At 38.3% G+C, this 26,595-nt stretch overlaps 1 protein-coding gene across 5 annotated transcripts in view; it reads left to right on the forward strand.

Annotated features, from left to right (window-relative positions):
- The window catches only part of ubap2a (ubiquitin associated protein 2a), a 114,272-nt gene that overhangs the window by 34,747 nt on the left and 52,930 nt on the right, over positions 1–26,595 (forward strand). For 4 of the 5 annotated variants that reach the window (XM_072572817.1, XM_072572835.1, XM_072572843.1 and 1 more), the window contains exons 7-13: positions 5,075–5,132; positions 5,820–5,914; positions 6,020–6,072; positions 17,505–17,578; positions 18,928–19,111; positions 24,024–24,201; positions 24,694–24,944. In XM_072572817.1, the coding sequence (XP_072428918.1) occupies positions 5,075–5,132; positions 5,820–5,914; positions 6,020–6,072; positions 17,505–17,578; positions 18,928–19,111; positions 24,024–24,201; positions 24,694–24,944 (893 nt within the window). The remainder of the gene's footprint in view (positions 1–5,074; positions 5,133–5,819; positions 5,915–6,019; positions 6,073–17,504; positions 17,579–18,927; positions 19,112–24,023; positions 24,202–24,693; positions 24,945–26,595) is intronic. The other variant, XM_072572827.1, reaches the window with a different exon arrangement.

Below are 26,595 nucleotides of genomic sequence, written 5' to 3' on the forward strand. Positions count from 1 at the left end.
AATGTACATCATCCCTAGATGGCCAGATATGTTGTGAATCATTTTTTAACTACAGGATATGGTCAGAATTTTAATTGCAATGTTCTTATTAATTCTGAATAGGTGATGATAATGTAATTCTTTTACTCTGAATAACTAGGAAATGGCTCTGAATGCCAAGCGGTAGGGATGTAGATTTCTTACATTCTACTTATAAGACAGAAGCATACCACCCTACCCTCAGGGCATCCAATTTCCTGCAGGTCAGCAAATTCACCCTTCAGTATCTCAAGGGATGGGAAATAAATGCTGACCCAGCACGTGAAGCCCTTATCACTTGAAGAATAAACAAAACTACAAACAATATCAGAATGTATAAAGATCCCCGGACTAACTGCTAATATCTACTGATCACATTATGTCTGAAATAGGCAACCACATACGTGCTCCAACAAAGATCTTCATTTTAGCAGTTTGCCGGAGGATCTGTGATAAACAATGAAGTCTTTTAAACAGACAATCTAGTCGTATGTATATCAAATGTTAAATGTCTGTATTTTGGCGTCTGAGACATCAAATTTATTTTTACTTGCTGAATTGAATCTAGTGTTTTATATCTTCCAGCTCTGGATTTATGCTGAATACCTAATAGCATCTTATGTGAATCTAGAATTTATCATGGTGGTCTGCTAATTCCAAGTCGTCGAAAAACTCAATACTGTTAAACGGTGTCAGAGTGTAAAGGACATGTTTCTATAACAGATCAATCAGATCTTTTGCAAAGGGGTGTTGTAAAAAAGCCATTAAAGAATGCTTTAACACTTTTATAGGTTAGAATGTGAAAATGTTGGCACTTTAACATGATTTATTCATGCATAGATGCTTACTGACTAAGAAGTTTCTAAATCAATTCATCAGTGATGCAGTGAGTTATTACTCTGTACTTTTGCCTTGGAGCAAGGGTTGAGACCAGTTGAGGTAATAGCAGTAAAATTTCTACTTATACTTTATATATTACATGTGAATGGTTTGGATAACTTTAATTCAGTTTTTACTGGGAATTGAGCCTATAGAGCAAAAGCAATTTCTACAATTTGGTACTCGCTCTGACAGACCATTATAATGGTTAATCTACGATGTTTAAGACGTGCTCCAAAATTCAGGGACTAGTCATCTGATTTTTCACCTACATTTGGCTTGTACTATATTCGACTATAGTAAATGTGATATTGCTCCATTTCTTTTTCACAGACACTAATCTCCCTGTCCTTTCTGGTTTATTTGTTGATATTTTATGTAGTTATGTTTAATGTGAAATAGTTTCTTTTAAATAAGACAGAGGGTAAAAAGTAGTGAATAAACAATCTTTCCATGAAAAAGACATGACGTTGTCACCAACAACAAAACACAAAATTACTGGCAAAGTATTGCAAAGATTTACAAAGGATTCACAGCACTCCACCATTGATATTCCTCCACTAGAGATTTAGAACTGCAATATATTACAAATTTGGAGTTTAAAGTGTCCCAAACTGGGAAAAAATTTAAAAATTGTACAAGCATTAACATGCAATAAAAAAAGGCAAGAACACACTAAGCGAGAAGCATCTGTATTTCCTGCACTGCACCTGTGACTATACTTCAAAACTGCTTCATTGATTGTAAAGGATAGAGTTGAAATTGTCAAGTTATAACTTAGTAGTCCATATTTCCTATGTGTCACTGGTTGAACACAGTTGGTTAAGTGACAAGAGTTATTTTCTTGTTTTTAAGATATTTTTATTAAAAATTTTAACATGTTTTAACAAGTTTACAAAAGAAAACTAAAAAAACCCAGGTATAAATGTTGATATGCAGTTGAATCTTAAATGATAACCAAAATCTATCAAACAAAAAAGAAATACCAAGAGAAAAAAAAGACAAAACTCAACTAACTACTTGTCTAACTTAAAACTAACCAGAGTGTATCATTAAAATTCTTACATTATTCAAAAGGAAAAAAAAATTCAACAGATAACACCTAAATTGTGCAGTGATATACATGCTCGGAATGTGTTAACAGCAGATCTCAACAAAACCCGTATTTATCCAAAACATCCCGAGCATAGAGCATATAAAATTCACAAAAGTAAAATCTCTTTAGTACATTCAGATCAGTATAATTAAAAAAACCATTTCTAAATAGTAAAAAAAAGTATAAAACGTATTTAATTGGCGATCTTCCTCCTTATTCCCAGGGGCCATCACTTTTTTTCTTTCCAAAAAACCACCACCGTAACCTCTTCCAACCAGTGCCCCACCCTTGACCCAGGCACCCCACGATAGGATAAAGAAAATTCAGGTATACTACTGAAGTAGAACTAACAATGAGTACCGTATATCTCTTCTCTCCCTCTTTTTTTTTTTCCCCCCAAAAAAAACCTGGATATTTTTTGGTAATATTAATACCATATATGAACATGTATGACTATAAAATTATAGTCTCAGCAAATATGAATACAAAATAACAGGGGGGGGAAAGCAACCCCGCTCCCCAAGGACAAAGATAAGATAAAGTAGTCACCTTCTCTCTCTCCCTTCTTTTTCTTCCCCCCTCCCCCCACCAATTCTACATTAACTAGACCCCCTGGCCTATATATGTGGGAGAGGAGAGAGGAAGGAAATTGCTAAGTAAACCTTTCTTCCCATCCCCCGGAGATAATATTAAACAGTAAGGTAAGATTAGATGACTTAGTGTGGAAACAGGCCTTTCAGCCCAACAAGTCCACACCGACCCGCCGAAGCACAACCCACCCAGACCCATTCTCCTGCATTTACCCCTTCGCATGACACTACGGGCAATTTAGCATAGACTGTGGGAGGAAACCAGAGCACCCGGACGAAACCCACGCAGACATGGGGAGAATGTGCAAACTCCACACAGTCACCTGAGGCGGGAATTAAACCCTGGTCTCTGGTGCAGTGCTAATCACTGTGTCACTGTGCCATCCTGTAAGGAAAAAAAAGGGGGGGTGGGGGGGTAAGCCGGCATGGGGGGTAGGGCAAAACAACATCAATTAACTCTTACAATTTGTCAGTGTCCAAAAGTTCTTTGGCCTTCTCCAGTGATCCGAAGTTAAACACTAATCCTTCATGGCTAAAGCGTAGTATAGCTGGGTAGCGCAAGGAGTATTGAATGTTTAAATCCCTTAAACACTACTTTGCTTCATCAAACGACTTCCTCTTTTGGACCAAAACTAAGGAAAAGTCCTGAAATAACATAATCTTGGACCTTTTTATAAGTCATGGCTTGGGGATCTTTCCCAAGATTTCTGGAGGCTTCCAAGAGCATCTGCCTCACCTTATAGCTCTGCAGCCGGATCAGGACCGGGCAGTGGCGCTGGTTCGAGCCAGGCTCACGTATTGCAACCCGGTAGGCCCATTCTACCCTTACCTGGCCTGATCCAGCCTCCAGATTCAATAACTACGGAAGCCACTGTTCGAGGAACCTCGTAAGCTGGCCGCCTCTTTCCTGTTTGGGAAGGCCCAGCAAACGAATATTTTTTTGACTACCTTGATTCTCGAGGTTGTAAGTGTGGTTCTCTAAGGTCCGGACTTGCTGCTCGAGAGTCCGGACCCGATCCGTGGCCGATTCTGCAATAGCCTCTGAGGTCGCGGCCTTTAGCTCAGCCCCTCCAACTCTGCATTCAATTTCTTCGATGTCTCGAGAATGAATTCCACCGACTTCGGGACTCTTCTATGAAAGCATCGATCTTCGCATCGAGTTTGGACATTATTTCTGCGAGGCTTGCCATCGTAGGTAAGTCCCCTGGGGCGGCTGCAGACGCCTCTGCTACAGCTGGGGATGGTGGGGGAGGGGCTCCTGAGAACTGCGGGTTCCTTTCCCCCTAGTCACTTTTACAGGAGTCTGAACTGTATAAGTTTAGTACTAAACCACTAATTACATTAAGTAAACACTTTTTAATTGATTTGGTGAGTGTGGTGGGGGAGGTTGGCCCACTTTGCCTAGGTCTTGGGAGGAGCACTATAGTCTCAGACTTGCTGAGTCGCTGCCATCTTGGATCTCCATTTTCTTGTTAAATATGGAAACCTGGTGTTCTTTTAATTTGACTTACTAAGTCACGTAAATTGGGAACTTTGGATATCTTCACTAAATATTTTCGCATTTACAATGACTCCAGAATTCAAAATGGTTGCCAATGCGTGATACTAATAAGTCATGATAAAAGGATACTTCATTTTTCAAACTTAATTTCTTCTGTCAACATCATAGAAACATAATCAAAAAAATTGTAGCCAAAGAAAGATATCTGGAGGGATGATTTGAAGCTTGTTCAAACATGGTTATTTTTAAGAAAGGTCTGAAATAAGGAGGAGGAAATGAGTGGTGAAATAGATTAGAAAGGAATTCCAGATCACAGACCAAACTCTGTGACCCTTTCTGGTCATGACACCATAGTAAGAGTGACTGTACAAAACAGGGTGCTGAGGATGTTCACCAAAAGATTGCTGGTGCTGGAATGATTCAGCTATAGAAAGAACTGGAAGTGATATCTGAGAACACACAGTTCTAATTTTGATAGCTGGGAGGCTAGTTGCTGTGTAGTCTTCTATCTTTTTTTTAAAACTGTATTTTTTAAGCCTTAGATGACCACTTAATACCATGGCCTTCTCTTTTGTTTGTTACTAAATTCCAACAATTCAACATTGCGGGAAACAAGCTTCATAACAAAAACTGTCCTTGCATGTATAGAAGTGTCAACAGATGGCCAGGACAAGGACTCATACTTTTCACATGTTTTTTGGCAGCAGTATCTGAGAAGAGGTCCTGCAGCCACTAAGGTCAGATTCTCCTCGATTAGAAAAATATTTCAGTTGATCCAACTGCTGTTTGTGTTCCAGAGATGTTGACATCACACTCCTCCTTCCTCTGCAATCCCAATCAAGAGGGATGCTTGCTCTAACATTAAATATTTACCTTGGTTCAACATTAGGAGTACACAAGTGGTGCAATCCCAATCTGAGTGTTGGATTGCAGCCTGTGAAAACTGTAGCCGTGCAGTTTATGATAATTTTTCATTCTTCAAATTTGTAGGATTTCGTGGACGTAACAGAGGTAGGGGAGCAGGAAGATTTTCAGCACAAGGTATGGGGTAAGTAAGTATTTTTCTTAGGTTCCATGTATTAAAAGCGCTGTCATGCTGTCAACTGTCTTGCAGATGTGTTGATGTAATCTGGTATAATTCATCACTATTTAATATGTTTAGAGTTGAAATCTATGCTATTGATTTAAATTGAAGGGCAAAAATGAGATGTAGTGCAATGCAGAAAACTGGAAAAGGACAGACTACCTAAAATTAGCAGAGCGAGACTTTTTTAAATGGAGTGCTTATTATTCTGACAGTAAATAGAGGTTTGATCTTAACAGGTCATCTTAAAGGGAGGCTGGATTGTTCAGCATTCTAGGATTTACACCTGCCTTCACCACCACCTCTGGCAATATGTGAAACAAACTGGTGATGAGACGGGTATATTTGGAACATTTAAGAGGCATCTCGATGGGTACACAAATAGGAAGGGTTTTGAAGGAAATGGGCCAAATGCTAGCAAATGGGACTAGATCAGTTTACGATATCTGGTGGGCGTGGATGGAGTTGGACTGAAGGGTCTGTTTCTGCACTGTATGGTCCTGACTGTGACTGTAAATGCATTGTAGCATCAAAGTGATTTTTGATGCTATTTGTTAAATAGTGACCATCTGAATTTTTCATTGTAAAGTCTCTCATTTTGCTTAATTATGTAAATACCCTTTGCATTCACTTGGTATATTTCAATTGCAGAACCTTTAACCCCATAGACTATGCCGATTCTGCAACAAATAATGGTTTTGGAACAACAGCTGAAATTTGGGAGGCGAGTCAAAATAATGGAACAGGTAGGAAAATGTCCACTGAAAATATTAGTGCGCTTAAAATTTTTTAAGGATATATAAGATTGATTTGTTAGATCCTATCTTACCCCCCCTTTCCTGTTATTCCAGGTGCTTGGCAGAATTCCATGGAGGACTGGGTTACTGAAGACTGGAATGAAGATGTAAGTAAGAGACTTGTGTTGGAATGCTTTTTTTCCCCTCAAGTGTTCAAACCTGTTGATAGAACATCAAAGTCACTCGAGCATTATTTGTGAAATGGCCTACAGTAGTTTGTGAGCTCGTATCTTAAGAATTAATAGTCATTGCTGCTCTGTCTGTGGTGCACTTTTATACCAATTGCCCAAGAATTAATCATACGTAATGGTGCATTGACATCTTTTGCTTGATTTTAAAGTTTTTTACATGCATGAAATAATAGATTCTTTAGATGCAATTTAATCTTGTGGTAAGATTAGTACTCTGTAATAAATTTAGTTCTGTTCAGAAATGTGCCATTGGATCCACAACAGCTGTTGTATATGTCTTGTGATGTAGCAGTGCCAATAGACCCCCTCATTCAATGTTAGTTAAACAAATTAGAATGTTAACCTTTTGGCAGACTGCTTGTTTTTGCAGTGGGGGAAGTCAGTAATATCAAACAGCTCATCTCTAGTACCTTGAATGTAGCACTTATATCTTCTATGTCTGTTTATTTGAAGGCTGTTTTTAAACTTAAACAATCTATTAATTTAAATTTCTTTACATGTTCTATACATGCCAGTATCTTGAATAATGTCAGTTTTATCTAGTGTATGCCAGTTGGTTTGTAAATGTTACAACTGAAAATACTTAGTATAGCAATTTGAAAAATCTGTCAAGTCCTGTAATCTCAAAATTGCAAACATAATTGAAACAGACTTCAACCAAAAGTTGAATATCTCTCCTGAGAGAAGTAGTGATTGACTTAGAAACTATTTCTTGGAGGAAGAGAGATTTTGGTGAGGGGGGGTGGGGTGGGGGCTGGGTTCTTATACACAGAATCCTGAAGGAGGCACGGCAAGTTAATGGAGTGGTGAAGGCATATGGGACACTTGCCTTTATCAGTGATGAGTAATAAGAGTCAAGAGGTTGATGGAGCTGTACAGGACTTTGGTTAGGCCATAGCGGGAGGACGATGTGCAGATCTGTAAACTGCAATATAGGAAGGATGCAGTTGCACTGGAATGGGTGAAGGGATTCACCATGATATTGCTGAGGATTGAGCTTCGAGCAAGGTGGATGGAAAGCAGCTGATCCTTAGTTGAAAGGCCATTAACACGAAGATGCATCTTTAAGATGAAAGGCAGGATATTTAGAGGGGATTGAAGGAATAATGTTTTCACTTAGAGGGTGGTGGGTGTCTAGGATACAGTGCCTAGGAGGGTAGTTGAGGCAAATATTCTCCAACCTTTTTAAGTAGTGCTCTGGTAAGCACTTGATGTCATAACATTCAAGACTATGGGCCTAGTCCTGGACAAACGGGGCTTGTGTAGAATGTGTATTTTTTTTTGTGGTACAGACTTGACAGCATAAAATAGGCATTTTGGCTTCTGATCCGACTGAAGTGGCGGCATTAGTTTACTCCAAGTGTCGGAAAGGTCAGTGCACCTTTTTAAAATAGATGTTGGTAACTGAAGAATAAAACTCAGTTAAAACCTAACTTTTTCTTAGAGGATGTGTATGGGATGAACTGCCAGAGGAAAGTGGTGGAGGCTGTACAATTACAGCGTTTAAAAGGCATCTGGATGGGTACATAGGAAGGGTTTAGAGGGATATGGGCCAAGTGCTGGCAAATGGAGCTAGATTAAGTAAGCATGTTTGGCGTGGATGAGTTGGACTGAAGGATCTGTTTCTGTGCTGTATGTCTGTATGATTCTAAGATATTTGGTGTACTCGTAATATATCAGCACATTTTGTTCGCACACAGTGCACTAAATAAGAACCTTAAATCCATTCAAATTGCATAACTGATCATGCCACTTAGTCCCAGAAAATCTATTATCTCAGATTTTGTTTTTATTTCTGGATTATTCATTGGTTGAATTACATAAAATACTGTTTTGTTGAACTGAACTCTAAATCCTGGCGCTTTCTTCCTAATGTATTGTGGGTAAGCAGTAGGGAGCTTATCACCTTCAAGGATTGGGTTAAAAATTCTGTCCAGCCAGTGAATCCCACAAATGAATAAATTTTTTTAAAAAAACTGACTTTTGAGAATCCCTGACTTTGTCTGAATTACAGGGAACGTGATGGTCCAGTAGTATTATCAGTGGACTCTTAATTTAGAAACTCATAATGTTCTGAGGATGTGGGTATGAATCCTGCCACAGCAGATGTTGGAGTTTGAATTCAAGAAAAGTAAATCTGGAATGGAGTCTAATGATCATGAATCTACTGTTGTCAGAAAAACCATTTGGTTCACTTATGCCCTTTTCTTGGAGCAAGCTAATCTTCCCTCCTTACCTGGTCTGGCCTACATGTAGCTCCAGACCCACAGCAATGTGGTTGATTCTTAACAGCCCTCTTGGCAATTAGGGATGGGCAATAAATGCTGGCCTAGTCAGTGATGCCCTCATCCCACTAATGAATTCCAGAAAATTATATTACAGTAGATCTTTATCTGATATCACTTAATCATGAAATCGCCTATCTGTGCCAAAAAATAAGTAACAACAAAAGTCAATTCAAGAAGTGCTTCTATAACACGATGGTTGCATTGTTGTGCAACCCCATATAGAAAAATTGCACTTTAGAAACAGTGCTTAAAGCGTGGATGTAATAGTGTTAGAGCCAATATATTTTAAAAGCTCATGCTTTAGAAATAGTCCCCAATTCGTCAGTCTCGTTATAGCAGAATGGCATGTATCTGCAGACAAACGTTGCGTGTATGATTTTTAACCCATTTTTAATGAGCTCCGTAATTGTGAATTTCATCATTCACAGAAGTTCTCAGGAACAAAATCCTTGTGGATAAGGAGAATACTTGATTGGTAACTCCTTGATTTTGTAATGAAATTGCCTTATGATGTATAGTACAAAATGTCAGGTGCAGTCACTGGGAAGTTTAGCCCTTATTTGAAAAGTTTAACCTGTTTACATTTTTTTAACTTGGTTGACCAGATCTTAATTATTTTTGAATTGATTGCGAGTGCTGCCTTCTCCTCAGCATCCCTCACTCCTCCCTATCCATCTCTCCACCCTGGAGGCTCCCTGCCTCTACTCCTGATGAAGGGCTTTTGCCTGAAACATCGATTTTCCTGCTCCTCAGATGCTGCCTGACCTGTGCTTTTCCAGCACCACTCTGATCTAAACTCTGGGAGTTCTGTCACCTTGTTTTACTAATGGTAAAATTAGAATCCGTATATTTCTCCTTTTTATTTTCATGTTGATTTTAGCTGGATGCTTTGCTTCAGGAGGTGGTCACACCCCTTAAGTTAAGTAATTCAAATTTGGAGACAGCTGGTGGTTGTAATAGCAACGGAGACCAGAGGGGAGGGTACTCAACAGCTGAGGAACCTTGGCTGTTACATGTAGCCCACAGTTGAGTATCTTACAACCTGTTTTGGGCGGAGTGGTGTCTGGTGAGGAGATGACCAAACTGACCAAAGTGCCATGTACAGGGAGCCATTTTTCAAGTGGGGGCAGAAATAGAACATCGTATTGATAAGGGCCCATACAATTACAGGGGTAGATACTGTTTTCTGTAACAATGAGTGGAAATCCCAAAGGCTGTACCTGGTCAGTGCCAGGATTAGGACACCTCAGGGTTGAGAGGAATATAGAGGGGGAGGAAAGGGATATAGGTGTTGACCTGGTTGGGACCAGTCACCTTGATAAAAATGGAAAGGTTCTGCTGGAAGAATTTAAACAGTTAACTAAATTGAAAAGCAAAACCTCAAAGGTAATCTTGGGACTACCACATGAGCCACGGGTAAACTGGCATATGGTAAAGTCAAGGAGCTGATTTGTGTCGGTGCAATTAGTTTCAGTTTATGGGGCACAGGCACCAACAGTAGTATAGTTTGTTCTGGTATAATGTGGCAGTTGAGTTCTTTTTGTAGCCCCATGCTATGGAAAACAGCTATAGAAAATTGCTATACTTGAGTAGGAAGCTTGCATTATCCAAACAGCGTCTGCAATTTGTCATGTTATAGCCAATCTGTATTGACAAAGCATGCGTTATGACCTGTAGAAGGGAGCTGATGTAGTGGTACGAATTTCACTTGAATTGTGCTGGTATCTGTGTCCTGACTGATGAAATAACTTGTGCTACAGAGAGGGCTGTAAACTACTGGGGAAAAGGGAGTTTGGGAGAGGGGAAACATGTTTTTTTAAAGCAAAAGAATGTATCCGCATTAGATGAGCTAGAAACTAAATATTATGGGATATTTCAGTTTTTGAATACATGCAGGAAGCAAAGGTTGGTGGGATAGCTTTGTTAGTACAAGATGGAATAAATTCAATAGCAAATTATTTTCAATCAGAAAGCTCAGAATCCATATGGATGGAGGATAAGAAATAACAAGGGAAGGCAATAATGGTGAGTAGTTTATAGGTTCCCCAACAGTGTTTATACTGTAAGAAATAAATTGAGATGATAGAGGGCATGTAAAAATGCCATATATTAATCATGGCTAAGTTTATTGTGTAGATTGAGGAAAATCCAGTGGTAAAAGTAACCATGAAGAATTGAGGTGTATTTGGGACAGATTCTGAGAATAATGTTGTGGATCCATGCAGGAATCGGGTTGCTTTGGATCAGTAATGAGGCAGATTGAATAAACAATGTCAGGTTAAAAGATTTTTAATGCAACACTGATTTATAACATTATAACAAATTAGCATTCTGTTTTGAGGGGAAGAAATTTGGGTCAGAAACAATTCTGCTAAACTTAAGGGTAATTACAAAGGAATGAGGGCAGAGTTGGTTGGTGTGGACTGGGAAAGGCATTTGATAAAAAGATAGTTGAGGAACAATGCCAGATGTTAGTTTGACTCCGAATGAAGATATGCCTCTGAAAGATGAGGTTACTAGCAAGGGAATAAACTAATCAAGGAATTTAGGAAATAAAAACAATACATTTTTCCTAAAAAAACCAACAAAACATTTAAAGCGAAGAAAAAAAATCAAGTAATATAAAAGTGAACAGCGATCTTATTTAAATGAGTGTCCAATGTGAATGTAGCTCCTTAGAAAATTGCTCAAGGAAAAAGTAATGGGGAAATAAATGAGGTTAAAGGCTAATAGTCCCCAGATCTGGGATTTGTCCTTGGACATTGAAGGAAGTAGTTAAAGAAATAGTGGCTGTTCCTGGGGGTAATCATGCAAGCATCTGACTCGGAAACTTAAGGATTATATGGAGTTAAAGGCGTATAAAGTGGAAAAATAGTAATTCTGGGGAATGGGAGTTTTTAGAATATAGAAAAGGAAGACAAACCGGGGAAAGGGAGAATGGAAAATAATGCAATCTAGGGAAAGGTAAAGGACTAATTACTTCTATGGGAATGTCAAATGTTTCCTTTCTGCTTGAAGTGAATGTCAGTCCAATAAAGGCAGAGTTTGGATAATATGGGGAAGAAAGAAGTAGCAAAATAACTAAACGATGACTTTGGCTATTTCATTTAGGAAGATACAAGAAATCTCTTAGAACTAGAGATCCAGATAGTGAGGGACATAAAGTTGAAGGAACTTTATATTAGTAAGAAGATTGTCATGAGGGTTTAATGTGCGGGAAAGCTGATAAGTCTTCAGGAGCTGATATTCTACATCTAAGTGGTGTTGGAGGTGGCTGTTGAGATTATCAATGCATTGATAGTTATCTTCCAAACTTCTAAAGAGTTTGAAATGACTGCAGATTAGAAGCTTGCCAGTTTCATCCTACTGTTTAAGGGAGTAAGAGAAAGTGGGAAACTACAAACTTGTTGGCCTTGAATCGTTAGTAAGGGAAAATGCCAGAATCCATTATCACGAATGTAATAAAACAGGTATTTGGAAGATAATCATTCGGTCAAAGTCAGCATGGATTTGTGAATTGGAAAGTTTTTGACAAACTTGAGTTTAAGACATTACTAACAACAAAGATTAGTTGATGGATGTAATATATGTTGATTTTTGAAAAGCTTTTGATTACAACAGGAGGTTGGTGATCAAAATTAAATCACTTGGATTAAGAATTAGGAAAACATTAGTAAAAAGTCATTCTCACATTGGAAGATGGAGTTGGGTACTGCAAGGATCAGTGCTTGGGGCCTCAGCTGTTCAATTCAAATCAATGGTTTGGAGATGGGACCTAAATGTGACATTTACAAATTTGCAGATAATAAATTAAAAGCTAAATCAGAATGTGATGTCAGGAAGATGTGAAGCAGCTCAGGATGATTTAGACAAGCTTAATGTCTGGTTAAGGAAATGGTAAATGGATGATCATTTGGAAAAATGCAAGGTTATCCACCTTGGTATGAGGAACAGATGTACAGGGTATCACTTTTTAAATGGTATCTCTTGCGGTTAAATATAGATGTGCAAAGAGGTAGAGGTGCCCTTGTTGATGGTCATTGGATGCTAAAATGATGCAGGAAGCTATGAGGAAGGCTAAAGGAAGGTGACCATTATTGCAAAAGAATTTGACTCTACGGTTCATGAAGTCTTCAATTGGATAAGAGTATAGTTAGACTGTGTACCTAGAGCATTGTGTGCAGTTTTCCTTTGGTTTAGCTCTGGAAGGACCTTCGTTAAGAGAGGGAATGTGACCAGATTTGTATATGGGATGGCAGGACTGCCTTATGAAAGGTTGGGCAAAGTGGGCCTGTATTCTTTAGAATTTCAAGCAATGAGGGGTGATCTTATTCAAACTTACAGAATTACTTGAAGGGAAGGACATTGTTGTTGCAGATAAGCTGGCTGGGGAATCTACAACCATAGGGCACAATTTAAAAATAAAGGCAATGTTGTTTGGTTCTGGGATGAGGATCTTTTTAATGTATATGATTGAGATTCCTTTGAAATGCTCTACCACAGAGGGCTGTGGAAGCAATGTTCCAGTATCATAGAGATTTATAAAATTCTAACAGGGTAGATGCAGGGAGGATATTCCTGATAATGGGTGTGTTCAGAACCAGTAGTCACAGTCCAGATTGGGGTCGACCATTTTAGGATGGAGATGAGACACTACCTAGAGTAGTGAGCCTGTGGAATTCTTACCTTTTTGGAAGTAGTTGATGCCAAACATTGAATGTATTCAAGAGGTGGCTAGATATCACTCTTGGTGTGAATGGGATCAAAGGTCAGAGAGCAAGCAGCATTAGGCTGTTGAGTTGAACGGTCAGCCATGATTGTGATGAATGGCAGAGCAGTGTCAAAGGGCCAAAAGGCTGCCACCTGCTTCTATCTTGTATGTTTCTGACACGTTTCTAATTACTAATGGCTTACAAGATTGTAGAGATGGGACAGGTAAAAAGCAGTGAAATGTTTGATCAGCCATCATATTGATTGGTAGTGTCTATTATTGGCCTTCTGTTCCCACAAAAATCCAAGATTTTGGAAAACCTATCAAGTAACCTCTTTCCTGAAACTGGTAACTGTAGGCTTATTGGGAAAATGTTCATCTTCATGAAGGATGTGTCCTTAATTATCCTTGTTAACCATGATTGACCTACCCTCTTCCTAAAATCCTCCTTCCTCACTGGACTGTGCCTTTGCTGTGAACCATGAACTGTTTTCTGAACCATTGATCCTCAGTTGTCTTCATGGCTAAACTTGTTTATGCTAAATTTGGCCATGTTATGATCATTGTTTCTGAGAGGATCTTCACTATGACATTTTGTTAAACCCACCTCATTATACATCACCAGCTCCAAAATAGCCTGACACCTAGTTGGGTCCTCAACTTTGGTTTTAGAACAAAGAAAATTTACAGCTTCGGTCCTCCAAGCCTAAGCTGATCCAAATCTACTGTCTAAACCTGTCGCCCAGTTCCTAAGCATCTGTATCCCTCTACTCCCCACCTACTCATGCATATGTCCAGACGCATCTTAAATGAATCTACCATGCCTGCCTCTACCACCTCTGCTGGCAATGCATTTTAGACACCCACCACCCTCTATATGAAGTACTTACCGTGTGTATCCCCCTTAAACTTTCCACCTCTCTCACTTTGAAAGCGTGACCTCTCGTTATTGAATCCTTCACCCTGGGGAAAAAGCTTCTCTCTATCCACCTTGACTATACCCTTCAGATTTTGTAAACCTCAATCAGGTCCCCCCTCAGTCTCCTTTTTTCTAATGAAAACAAACCTAACCTACTCAACCTGTCTTCAACACTTTCCATGCCAGGCAACATCCTCTTAAACCTTCTCTGCATCCTCTCCAAAGCGTCCACATCCTTTTGCTAATGTGGCGACCAGAATTGTACACAGTATTCTAAATGTGGCTGAACCAATGTCTTATACAATTTTAACATGATCTGCCAGCCCTTATACTCAATACCTCGTCCAATGGAAGGCAAGCATACTATATGCCGCCTTGACCACTCTATTCACCTGTGCAGCAACCTTCAGGGTACAGTGGACCTGCACTCCCAGATCGCTCTGCCCATCAACTTTTCCCAAGGGTCTTCTGTTGTGTCTTTCACTCTAGAATTAGACTTGCCAAAACACATCAACTCCCATTTGTCTGGATTGAAATCCATCTGCCACTTACCAATCTATCTATATCGTCCTGTATTCTTTGACAGTCCCTTATGCTTTCTGCTACTCCACCAATCTTCGTGTCATCTGCAAACTTGCTGATCATACCAACAGCGCCCTCTTCCAGATCATTTATGTATATCACAAACAACAGTGGCCCCAACACTGACCCCAGTGGAACACCACTGGTCACCTTTCTCCATTTCGAGAAACTCCCTTCAACTACTACTGTCTCCTGTTGCTCAACCAGTTCTTTATCCACCTAGCTAGAACAGCCTGCACACCATGTGACTTGGCTTTCTATTAGTTTATCATTGGGAACCTTATCAAATGCTTTACTAAAGCCCAGCTTCTACCTAATTTTGATATACTTGGCCTTGGCCCAGTTTAGTACTCTTCCCTTAGGACCACTCATCTTTGTCTGCGCGTATTCTAAAACTTACAGAATCTTAGTCACTGCTCCCAAAGAAATCCCCCACTGCAACGTCTACGACCTGTCCTGGCTCATTCCTCAATACCAGGTCCAATATGGCCCCTTCCCTCGTCGGACTATTGACCTACTGCTCTAGAAAACTCTCCTGAACGCTGATTACAAATTCTACCCCATCCAGACCTCTGACACCTAAGTGTATCCCAGTCATTGTTGGAAAAATTAAAATCTCCCATCACCACTACCCTATTGCCTCTACATCTTTCCATAATCTGTTTACCTATTTGTTCTTCTACTTCAAGCTCACTGTTGGGAGGCCTGTAATACAGCCCCAACAATGTAACTGAATTTAGCCAATGAGAGAGAGAGTTCCCTAGACTATCTCTCATATGCTGAACTCTTCCTCATGTCTTCCCCTGCCAATCTGACTATTCCATCTGTTTGAAGATTCAAGTCACTCTTTAGTGTGTACTGCCTTTTGTTACATGCTCTCATTAAATCCTAATTGCTTTTCTGTCCTACCATATCACAACAGTAGGGGGCCTTTAGATCTCTCCATGCTTCAGGCTCACTGCCTTTATTCCTGATGAAGGGCTTTTGCCCGAAACGTTGATTTCGCTGCTCGTTGGATGCTGCCTGAACTGCTGTGCTCTTCCAGCACCACTAATCCAGTATTTGGTTTTCAGCATCTGCAGTCATTGTTTTTACCTTGGCCTTTAGACTATTCCTACTAGTGTTGTTGTCTTTTCCTCTATCTCTTACCTACACCTATATTGATCCTACATCTTTCAGTTCAAGGTTTTGTTTCTTGCTAAACTAAATTTCATTTTGTACCAATAATGCTGCCTCACCACTCCATCCTCTTTGCCTGTCCAACAGAAAAGTCACAAACCTGACCATTTAGTTCCTAACTTTAATCTCTTTGTAAACATGTCTCTTTAATAAGTGTCTCTAATAGCTTAGATCATACTCATTAGCCTGTATTTCTGCTGTTAATTTATTTTATCATACATGAATATTCAAAAATGACTTGGATGAAGGGGTCAAAACATAGAAACACAACATACATGCAGGCTTTGAGCCTGCACTACCATTCAATACAATCATGACTGATCATGCATTTAGTATTCCGTTTGCATGCTTTCCCCATACTCCTTGATTCCTTTAGCCTTATCCAGCTCCCTCTTGAATATATCTAATGAACTGGCAACAGCTTCCTGTGGGAGAGAATTCCATAGGTTCGCAACTCACTGGAGAAATTCTTTCTCATCTGAGTCCTGAATGGCTTACCCCTTATTCTTAGATTGGGACCCTTTGTTCTGGACTTACCCAACATTAAGAACTAACTTATTGCGTCTACCCTGTCCAGTCCAATCAGGATTTAATGGTTTTATAAGGTGCGGTTGCCAAATTTGCTGATGTTGCAAAGATGAGAGAAAATTATGATGAGGCTGAGGAAGTTTTTGCATTGTGTGGATAGGATAAGTATCAAGTGTTGCTTTTGTTATTTAAGGGATAATTTCTGAATTCAGAAATTTGTTTGACTCATTCCTAGAATAGCTAGATTGTCTTGAGGCTGGACTGACTTGGCTTGTATCTGCCAGGTTTAGACTAAGAGGCAACTTGATTGCAACAAAGAAAATCTTAAGGATTCTTGACAGTAGATGTGGAGAGGATGTTTCCTCCTATGAAAGAATCTATAACTTGGGGCCACACTTTAAAAATCAGTTGACCATTTAAAACAGATTTGGGATTTTAGGGTCAAGTCTTTGGAATTCTATTACTGGTGTACTATTACAGTGGAAGTCCCTACAGTTTTGATTTAGTTCAAATTTCATTTTCCAACAGAGTTTATTTGAGTCTCTAAAAATTTTAAGGCAGAGCCAGATGGCAGCAATGTTGATTTTGAGATTATCAGAACCATGATCATCTTTACTGGTGAAGTAAATTTGATGGGTTGAATTACTTAGTTTTCTGTTTCTATGCTCCCCTTTCTAGAGCAATTAATGGCACTTCTTCCCATATTCTCTGACTGAAATCACTCATGGGGCACGAGCAGGATAGTGACTGAGACCTTTCCAGTCTGCGTGGCTAAGCTGGTTATAGAGCAGCTCCTTTTATGACTTTTTTGTCTATTTTAAGTACCTATTAAAGCTACCTGAACAAAAGTGCAATTCTGCACATAGTGGAAATTGAAACCAAGTGTTCAAAACCTAGTGGATGTGCTCAGTCTATTCAGCAGCACTTTTTTGAGAGAAACACCATTAATACAGTGGGTAAATACCTTCTGTAGTGAGGAAAGGTCATTTTCACCTGAAATGTTAACTACTATATCCACAGATTCTGCTGATCCACTGAATAGTTCCAGCATCTCTTATTTTTGCTTGATCTTGTATTTGTATTGCTGAGAAAATGCAGACCTGCCTAACCTAACCGTTAGCATTCTTATGTATTTTTTAAGCAGCTGACAGAAACAAAGGTCTTTACAGCTTCCACTCTTGCAAGAATGGAGAACCAAGTCACTCCAGGGTTGAGGTATGAAACATTTGTCTTTGCATGCAGTCACTCATTAAAACATGTTAATGTAGACTATCAAATTAGATAATTGCATTTGTAAATTTTAAACCAGCTTTTGAAATTGGTACAGTATGGAGTTGAGTGCTTGTTACAACTGTGCATTCCTGGCGAAATCCAATTCTTGATGCTGTCAAGCCAACCTCTGAGCAAGCCTGTGCTTCATATCTCCGTGCAGTGTTGTAATGCCAATTTCTTTAATTACTTTGGAACAAGTATTTGTCAGCTATGTTCATCTGTTTTTAATTGAACTGGTTTCTGAACCAAAAAATTAAGCCCAAACTGCAGCTCTTAGAATTTCTTCAATGTATCTGAATCTGCAAGTGAAGTCTGAAAATCTTTCAAACCAAATTTGAATGGGTTCAAATCTTCTCCATTTCAATGATATACCATGTTTTCTGAAGTTGCCGTAAAATACTTGTTTGTGGAATATGCCAAGATTCATACCTCCAGAAAACCTCAATTTTAGCAGATATGATGATTGGAAATAATTTCCAAGTCCATAGTCATTCAAGTAAATCACTAAAAATCCTTATTGCTAAATTTGGCTCTAGTTGCTCACTTGTCTTGGCTAGGAATGTTAATTTGTGGAAGATTGTTCTCTAGTTTATTGTAGAATTATTCTTCAGAATACAGCATTGTGTAGCCCTCAGTGAGTAATTTTACTTTAAATGGTAATTAACTAAATACTTAATGCAAGACCAGATAATTATCAGAGCAGTCAACTTGTACAATGAACTTGTTCCAACGATTGCTTGCTTTGGAGCAGGATAACTTGAACAATCAACACCCGTCAATCTTATTTACCATCTACAGCCAACAAGGTAGACTTACTTCTCCACACTCTGTATCTCATTAATCAGTAGGATGCAACAGATACCATCTGGCAACTTCAATTCTCCTTATCCAGGCTTATAGGTATTTGGGGTTACTTTTAGTTGATGGCTATGATTTAATGGTTTGAACGTGTGTCTACAAATGCCTGGTGCCTAATCTCGTTCCCACAACTGAATCAACCAATTCCAGTGCCAATTCTCTCCCTTCTTATCTAATTTGCAGATACTAGGCTGACAACCATGTGATTGAATACAAGATTGCAATAAGCCTTCATATTGGTTTGCAGCGGTTTTCAGTTTTTGGGGGTATTTCTTCCCATTTCATAAGAGCCAACTTTATTTTCACCCTGTAAGCCAGATTGCGCAGTTTTTAGGAAGGAAATCTAGTCTAAGTGTTAAGTGCCTCCAGAATCAGTTTTACAGTCCTTGCAGAACCTGTTAAAAGGTCTGAAAATAAACTTGTCTTTTTTTAAGCACTGATCTAGCAACATTGCTTCAAAAACCCTCAACTGATACTGTAACAGAAACCAACTCGTGTGAAGCACCCCAACAGGCAAACCTCACTCAGTCACTGGTGTTCACTAATTCCCAACATGATGATCCAATTTCATCGGTGGAAGGCAACTCCAATGCTGTGAATTCCTACACTCAGAACCTGGTAAACGAAAAGAAAATGAAATTACGTTTTGATGCTTTTGTCAGTTAGAAGAGCTTCTAAATGACGTTTGATAGACTTTTCAGATGTACATTCTCAGTTTTCTCCTTCAGAACAGGTCTTCTGCAGCACTTGGGTTTGACCTTCGGTGTTAGTGTAATCAGGATTGAAAGGATTATCCTTTTTGTCGAAACTGCAAATTTTGCCTTTTTTTTTGGAGTGTTTCTTTGTTTTTCAGTATCAGGATATCACCCTTCATTCTAGGTGGTGAAGTTTTGATCCCCATTATCTTTAAGGTCAAGCTTGTGGTCTTGTAGCTATTGCAAAAATGGTTTTTATTTTTCTCTCCCAGTATAACTGAGAAGCTTGATGGGATTCTCGTATTGCTGATCCTGTGATGCTGAGTTTCCACTGATGAATTGACTTTGCCCTGGGCTGGGGTGGTCTTGGAGTGATCTGCTCCATTAGAATATCTGAACTGGGCTTGGGAACCAGAAGAGTGTGTCCTTCCTTGATACCAGCTGCTGCACCTTCAGCAAAGAGTACTTTAGCGTAATCATTGAGCCCTTATATTCTTTGAGTATCTCCCTCAGCTGCTAAGAAGTGCTGATTATCTATCTATCTATCTATCTATCTATCTATCTATCTATCTATCTATCTATCTATCTATCCCCTCCCTGCCAAGGCAATGACTAAGGCCTATAGATGACAATTTGGTATTGGAATTAAATAAAGCCGTAAGAAATGCAAAGTGCATCATGTAGGTCTTTCATTCATCTTTCTGTTTGCCTTTGAGCCTCTTAAATTAAAAGGACTCTTGTTTTTAGTTTATGCTTTCTACATCATGTGACATAGTTTAGTCTGGTTTAATATTTTGAGGTTACGTTGCATAATTAAGGCAACTTTAATTGGAGCTATTGTATGCTAAATTCAGCCACTTTACTGGTGATGCCTTGATTTAGTTATTTTTCTGTTCGGGGACAGCTTCTCGATTTTGTGCATATTTTCATTTGCCAGGCAAAATGGTGTGAAAATGGCTTGGAAGCCAATTTTGGACTGCAATTTTGCAATATGAATTTGACTAAAAAATGACTTGAATATTAAATGAATATACTTGTATACTAAATATGTTGGAAGCAATATTTAAATTTCTTGTCAATTGGGTTGAGCTGGCAAATAATTCACTTCTAAGTTGCAATTCTGCTTTTAAAATCACTGGAGTATTTAAGTAATGACAGAAAGCTGGCTTTGTCAGCTTTGCATTTGGTGTGAATTCCTCTTATTTTTCAAATTATATTGTGAACTGCAGAGGAGTTCAAACTGTTAAGAGAAGGTCACTTGGATAATGTAATTTTTGCATTTGTAACTTGTTCGATATGCAGAAAATTGACATTGTGTGGTAAATTGAGGAAATAAAATTCATCCCTTCTCTGGTGAAACTGGAGAACATGAAAAGGGTGAGGAAAAGCTCCTGCATGATTTGTAAAGCAGTTCAAGGCCACACTTCTATATAGTTTAATAACTGAAAGGATTGTCCAAATGCCTTTTGGGTAAGTCTTGTAGATCAGTGTTCTGATCTTTTATTTCCATTGCTAAATTTCATCCTTTCTGGTCAATGTTCCGTTTCCTGTTCGGTGTCTCCCTGATAAATCTCTGTGCATGTCGGGTCAGGACAAGATTGGAGTTGCTAATGGTGCTACCTTTTCATCCTGTATGCAGGCATATGTTAGCCTGTTGACATTTTTGCAATGTAATTCATGCTGTTTGTGGCTCTTTACTGAAGTGGTTCCTTCATTTAGCAAGAACTGCTGATGCTGCCTGCCAGAAGGGTGTCCTAATGTGGAAAAGTAACTATACCCATACTGTACTGCATAAACTATGTTAAGTTCTTCTGTTTCTTCACCACCTGGGTATTAACTTAGAATGCATTGTATTGAAAATTCTTTGAAATTATTTAGGCTAGAAAATTGCTATATGTAATGTCAGTAGTATAAAAATGTTGTAGTGTTCATTGTCCAATGTGTGTCTTACTGCCATGCAGTTTTTGCTTGGCAGACAGAATTACCTACTTCAAGCTCTATCCGATCCATTTGTAGAATAAAAATGGAAAAAAAAAATCTAAAAATGGGTTCTATCCATGAAAAGTTCAGCCAAAGGCTTTGATTAGTGTTTTCGTGAATTTCTTTTCTAAATTTGCCTCAGTTATAATGTTTAGGCAGCAATTGTATTGGGATAGTATGCCACAAAACTTGATGCTAAATATTGTAAAGTACAGTAATATAAATTGGATATATGCATTACTGGTCCTATGATTAGATTTAGAAGCTAAATATGAAGATGGAGTATCATGTGTGATGTTTAGGTTTTCATGACAGCAGTTTGCACAAAGCAAGCAATCTCTCTAATCCAAGGTTATTAGTATATTACACACTTGAAAATCTACTGAGGTTTTCTGAAAGCATTATTGGTGCCACCTTCTCTTCCTAGTTGTTTAAATTCTATCCATATTTGCACAAAAACCCATCCATTTTCTATAGTCAATAAGAAATGATCAAATAATTATGACCAGTATTTTTTAATCCAGAATTTCCAGAGATGTTTAAACTTGACAATGTAATTTCAATCAGCTGCTTCCAGCAATGGAAAATCTGTCCTGTTTGAAGCTTTTGCTTTTTGTCTGAGAATCTGGATATTAATTTAATTGTTCCCAAGATACCAATGCAGTTCACTGGTACAGTCTAGGAGTTAAATGTCGGTAAAATCTGTACGTTGCTAGTATAAAAAGCTTCCAAACATCTATTGGCAGTAAACCAGTTAATTTGATGTATAATTTCTTGAATTTACATTTTATCAGGGCCTGAGGTTTTGGAAAACAGTTTCTTGTGACTGTCTATATATGCTTGAATGCAGTAGTAGCAGTTTTGTGGAGTGAGGCACTGATTCATAAGATTTCGGTTTTGTCAATTAACTTCTGGCTCAGGGAGGTGTGGTAGGTATTCAGCACCTGAATTCTGAATCACAGTATCATCTGTTAAATCATATCACAGTTGTCCATTAGCTTAAATATTCCATTTGTTGTTTAATCGATTTCAGAGTCAGTGATACTGGTTTAAACTTTTCATATTTTGTGGATTTTTTTTTGGAAAGCTGAACATTCTCCTAACTCTTATTTTCTGAAAGATTTCAATTAAAGTTAGATTCTTAAAAGTTAAAACAATTGATTTTTGAAATTTGGATAAATGCGGGACTCTTTTGGGTTGTCCTCATGAAGTTGTATGTGCACACTACTTTTATTCAAACTCGTGGCTGAGCTGATACTGAACATTACTTTTTAGTTTTAACATAAGCACTGACCTGTATACATTACTTTTAAAATCTGTCATTTGGCAGGTATGAAGAAGAAAATCTTTAACCAGTGGAAGGTCAGTAGATGAAGCTTAGTTTAACTATAAGTCACTAGTTAAAACAGTAATTTCATAACAGACTCCATTGTAGCTCTGTTTCCAGAAAGATTTTATTCACTAATTTAACTAGTACTTTTTTGTTATCCCCTTTCAACCACCCAATGGAAATTAATTTCAAGACTTTCTAACGCCACAAAACATTACTCATGTAAAGCCAATTATGAACTATATTTACTGAGGAGATTTTTGATTTAGCTAGTTTCATTACTAGGAACTGACCAAGAAACAAACACTTGGTTTAAAATTTGATATTTTGTACTGCAGTTTGAATGTTGGATTAATGAAAGTTTGATTTTGTTCCTGAGTTAATAGAAGAAGCCTGCTGCACATAAACACTCATACTCAAACTTTAAATTATTTGTTTCAGCACTTAGACGATGCTTTGTCACTTCAGCTCGTTTCTTCAGATGCTGAACTTGAATTGCAGGACTCCTATTTTAGGTAGAAAATTGAAAGCAAGTTGTTTCTGATTTGATCAGTGAGCTGTTAATGTTCATACATGCATAGCAGTTAAACCTCCTCCAAGCTAAAGTAACTGCATTGTTAAATCGATTTTTGAATGGTTGTTTAGACATTGTGTGTCAATAAAATTGACACATTTCAGTGTAATTGAAGGCCTTTTGCAGCAAGGCAGTTATATGAACCGTGTTTTTCAAGAGATTTCCATTTAAAAATGGTCCACATTCTCCTCCAATAATTTTCTTTTCAGTTGTGTACACGAAAGCTTTTTGAAGTTCTGCAACATGCATTTTTTAGCTAAAATTCCTGTGACTTGTTTGTGTATTCATTTTGAGCAGGTAGTTTTTGGTCAACTAGGAAACAGTGGTGAGATAGGTTGGAGGAAGAAATAACTTGATTGAAGTCAAATCCAAGTGCATTTGAAGTACCTTTCTGGGTTGGGAAACTGGTTTTTAGGCATTGTCTCTGAATTTTGGGATTGTAATGCATTTTTATATTTTAAAGTAATTACTTTCAAATTGCACAGGAATAGCTTTTTATCTAGCAAAGATTGTTTTATTCAGATCTAGCAATTTTTGTTACTGAACAGCATCTGAACTAGTGATCTGTGTTGGTGTCAAGTCTTGTATTTATCTTGATTTTTGGGGTTTTGTTTCATGGCATTAATGGGATTTTTGTGGAACAAATTGAACACTTACCTGGCTGTTAAGTGTACAGTTTGTACTTGGGCTGGACAGCATTCTATTTAAATGCCATGTGCAGAGTTGCTTGTCGATGTACATCAAAGTTTAAAATTGTTAAAAATGTTTGCTAAATTGCTAAGTTTTATGCAAGAAATGCATGAGCAACTTAAAACAAATGTATGAATATTTTGTTTTAAAATTCCTAAGCTCAAAATACCTGGCAAAGTAAAGACCAGTATTATCCTTATATATAGAATAATATTTAATGCTTCTCAGAAAACAAACTTAATTATTTTGTTTTCTTTATAGTCTCCTGGGTTTGGGGAACTTGCAACTACAAAAATCCCCAATTCTTCAGCGTCGCAATTACTTGAGCAGTTGAATTCATCTAGTTTGGGAGAGATTTCTGCACAGGCCAGGAAAACAAGTAACAACACTTCTTGGGAAGACCAATCAACTTCACAGTCAACAGTTCTGAGCCAGTTTGGTCAGTATTTCATTTTGAACAAATGTGTGTTCATGATATTTTTATTAAGAAACATTTATTTTCCTCTATTCCAGCTAAACATCATTCATGACTACATACATCTTTTTAATAAGGTTGATTTTAGAAAGTCAAACATTTTCTTGACAAAACAGAAGTGTTAGCACTGTTTTTTAAAAAAAATTATCTTAATAGCTGTATAAATTTGCAGGAGCAAAAAGAAAAATGCATCGCAACAATTTAATCAGTACAGAAGCCTAGATGTCGTTTTTGTAAACTATGCCATGTGATATTGTAGAGCTGCAAAAACTTCCTGTGAAGGAGCTACAGGAACAGAGTAATTGCAAATGAGAGGAATGGATAACAAATATATCTTGTGGGTAGAGGTTTAGCATGTAAATGGAATACAAGAATAAATGTTTTAATCTAAAATGTGCACGACTCTTGATCTGTTTCTTAAACAATTTTAAAAGCAGTTATTTGGGCATCTTTTAGACTTCAAGACCCAGCCTGAGCCTTCACCTGTTTTGAGCCAGATGACTCAACGGCAACAGCAGACCGCTGAACCAGTATTAAATACCTATTCCTCTCAGATCAAGTTAAGAGAATTGACTCCTGTTGACAGCACTGCCGTTAAAATTATACAACTGCTACCTATCTCCACAGACAATCAAATAACCAATGTTCAACATATACAGCAAAAACAACTTAAAACACAGAAGAGGAAGGTACAAACATCTTCTAAAGTAAGTTGAGAAACAGTTTTGTTATACTCAGTGTTTTCAGCTCGACTGCTGGTGTATTCACATTTAATTTTCTGAATTAACTTGTTCCTTAATCTCTCAGCATTTAAATACTCCAGTGTATTTTGAGGTTTAGGATAGTATTTTCCCTCCTTTCTACTTTTAGACAAGAGTAGAGCAAAGGCTGTTTGCTGGGTGCAGTACATGACATTTGATTACAGATTCAATAACTGAACCCTATCCAAGGCTTGTCATCTGCACTATATGTAAATACCACCATTCCTGGATATGTCCTGTTCCATTGGCAGGACAGTCCCAGTAGAGATGGCAGCACAGTGATATTCAGTCTGATATCCAATTGCCACGCAAATTCAGGGATTCCAGAACCATGAAATCTCATGGTATTAGGTCAAACATAATTAGCAAGATATTTCCTTGTCTATGTATCTCGGTTGATGACTCTGCTCCTCCATGTTGAACAACCCTTGGAGGATGGCAAGGGTGTAGAATGTATTCGGGGCAAGAGATTTCAGTGTTCACCAACAATAGTTTGGCAGCAGCATGACTGGTCAAGCTGGTTAGGTCTAAAGGGCATAGCTGTTAGACTGGGTTTGTAGCTGATGGTGAGGGGAAAAACTAGTCCTCATCCTCATCCTCACTAATTTCCCACAGCTGCATCTGTCTATGACTATTGGTAAGGGTGGTCACTGCTTAGTTATGATGGAGTCTAATTCAATCCTTAACATTATATCTTGCATCATGTTGTGTGGCACTATTACTGTACTAAATGGGACAGATTTTGAACAGATTTAGCAACTCAAGACTGTGTATTAATGTGGCACAGTGGGCTATTAGCATAACTCTCTTCCCGATACAATTGACACCCCCCATGGTCCAACAGCAATTAGGATCAACGCTGCTTTCTGAAAGTGTAGGAGGGCATGCCAGAAGCAGTACCATGTATAGCTGAAAGAGGTATCAACCTTGTGAAGCGTACAACAGAACTACAGACGAACCTTGATTAACCGAACGAGATGGGCAGGCACTATTTCGTTTAGATAGTTGGTTATTCAGTTAATTGATTTCCTCTGGATCTTGGAGTTTTCTGTAAAGTCTACTCCCTGTTCAGGAGACTAGGCAAAGAACACTGCGCGTGAAACCCCCTCTGCTCCCACCCATCCCCAAACCTGAACCCCGTCCATCCCGACCCATTGTCCGACCCCTGCCACCAGTCCCTCCCCTGTCCTCAATTAACTGTATCGTTTTAGTTTTACATGGATTCATGCATGTTAAACTTTGTAAACTAGAGAGGGTTAGTCAGTCTGACATAGCATTGGGACACAGACAGATTTCACACCTATTGTTTAAAAATGTGAGCTAACTTGAGAATGTAATTTAAAAGCATTTTTGGGATTGACATATCAAAAAACAGAAACCAGCATATCCCATTCTAAAAGATGCAGGATTTAATTTTATTGTTTACTGTATCACATCTCCATGACACTGGACTCCTTTTGGCTGTAAATTCTGCGAGCATGATCCTAACCTCCAGGACAACCTGATGAAGGAGCCGTGCTATGAAAGCTAGTACTTCCAAAAAAAACCTGTTGGACTATAACCTGGTGGTGTGATTTTTAACCATGTACAAAAACAC

The sequence above is a fragment of the Chiloscyllium punctatum genome, chromosome 1 (assembly GCF_047496795.1).
Source record: "Chiloscyllium punctatum isolate Juve2018m chromosome 1, sChiPun1.3, whole genome shotgun sequence".
Classification (NCBI taxonomy): Eukaryota; Metazoa; Chordata; class Chondrichthyes; order Orectolobiformes; family Hemiscylliidae; genus Chiloscyllium; species Chiloscyllium punctatum.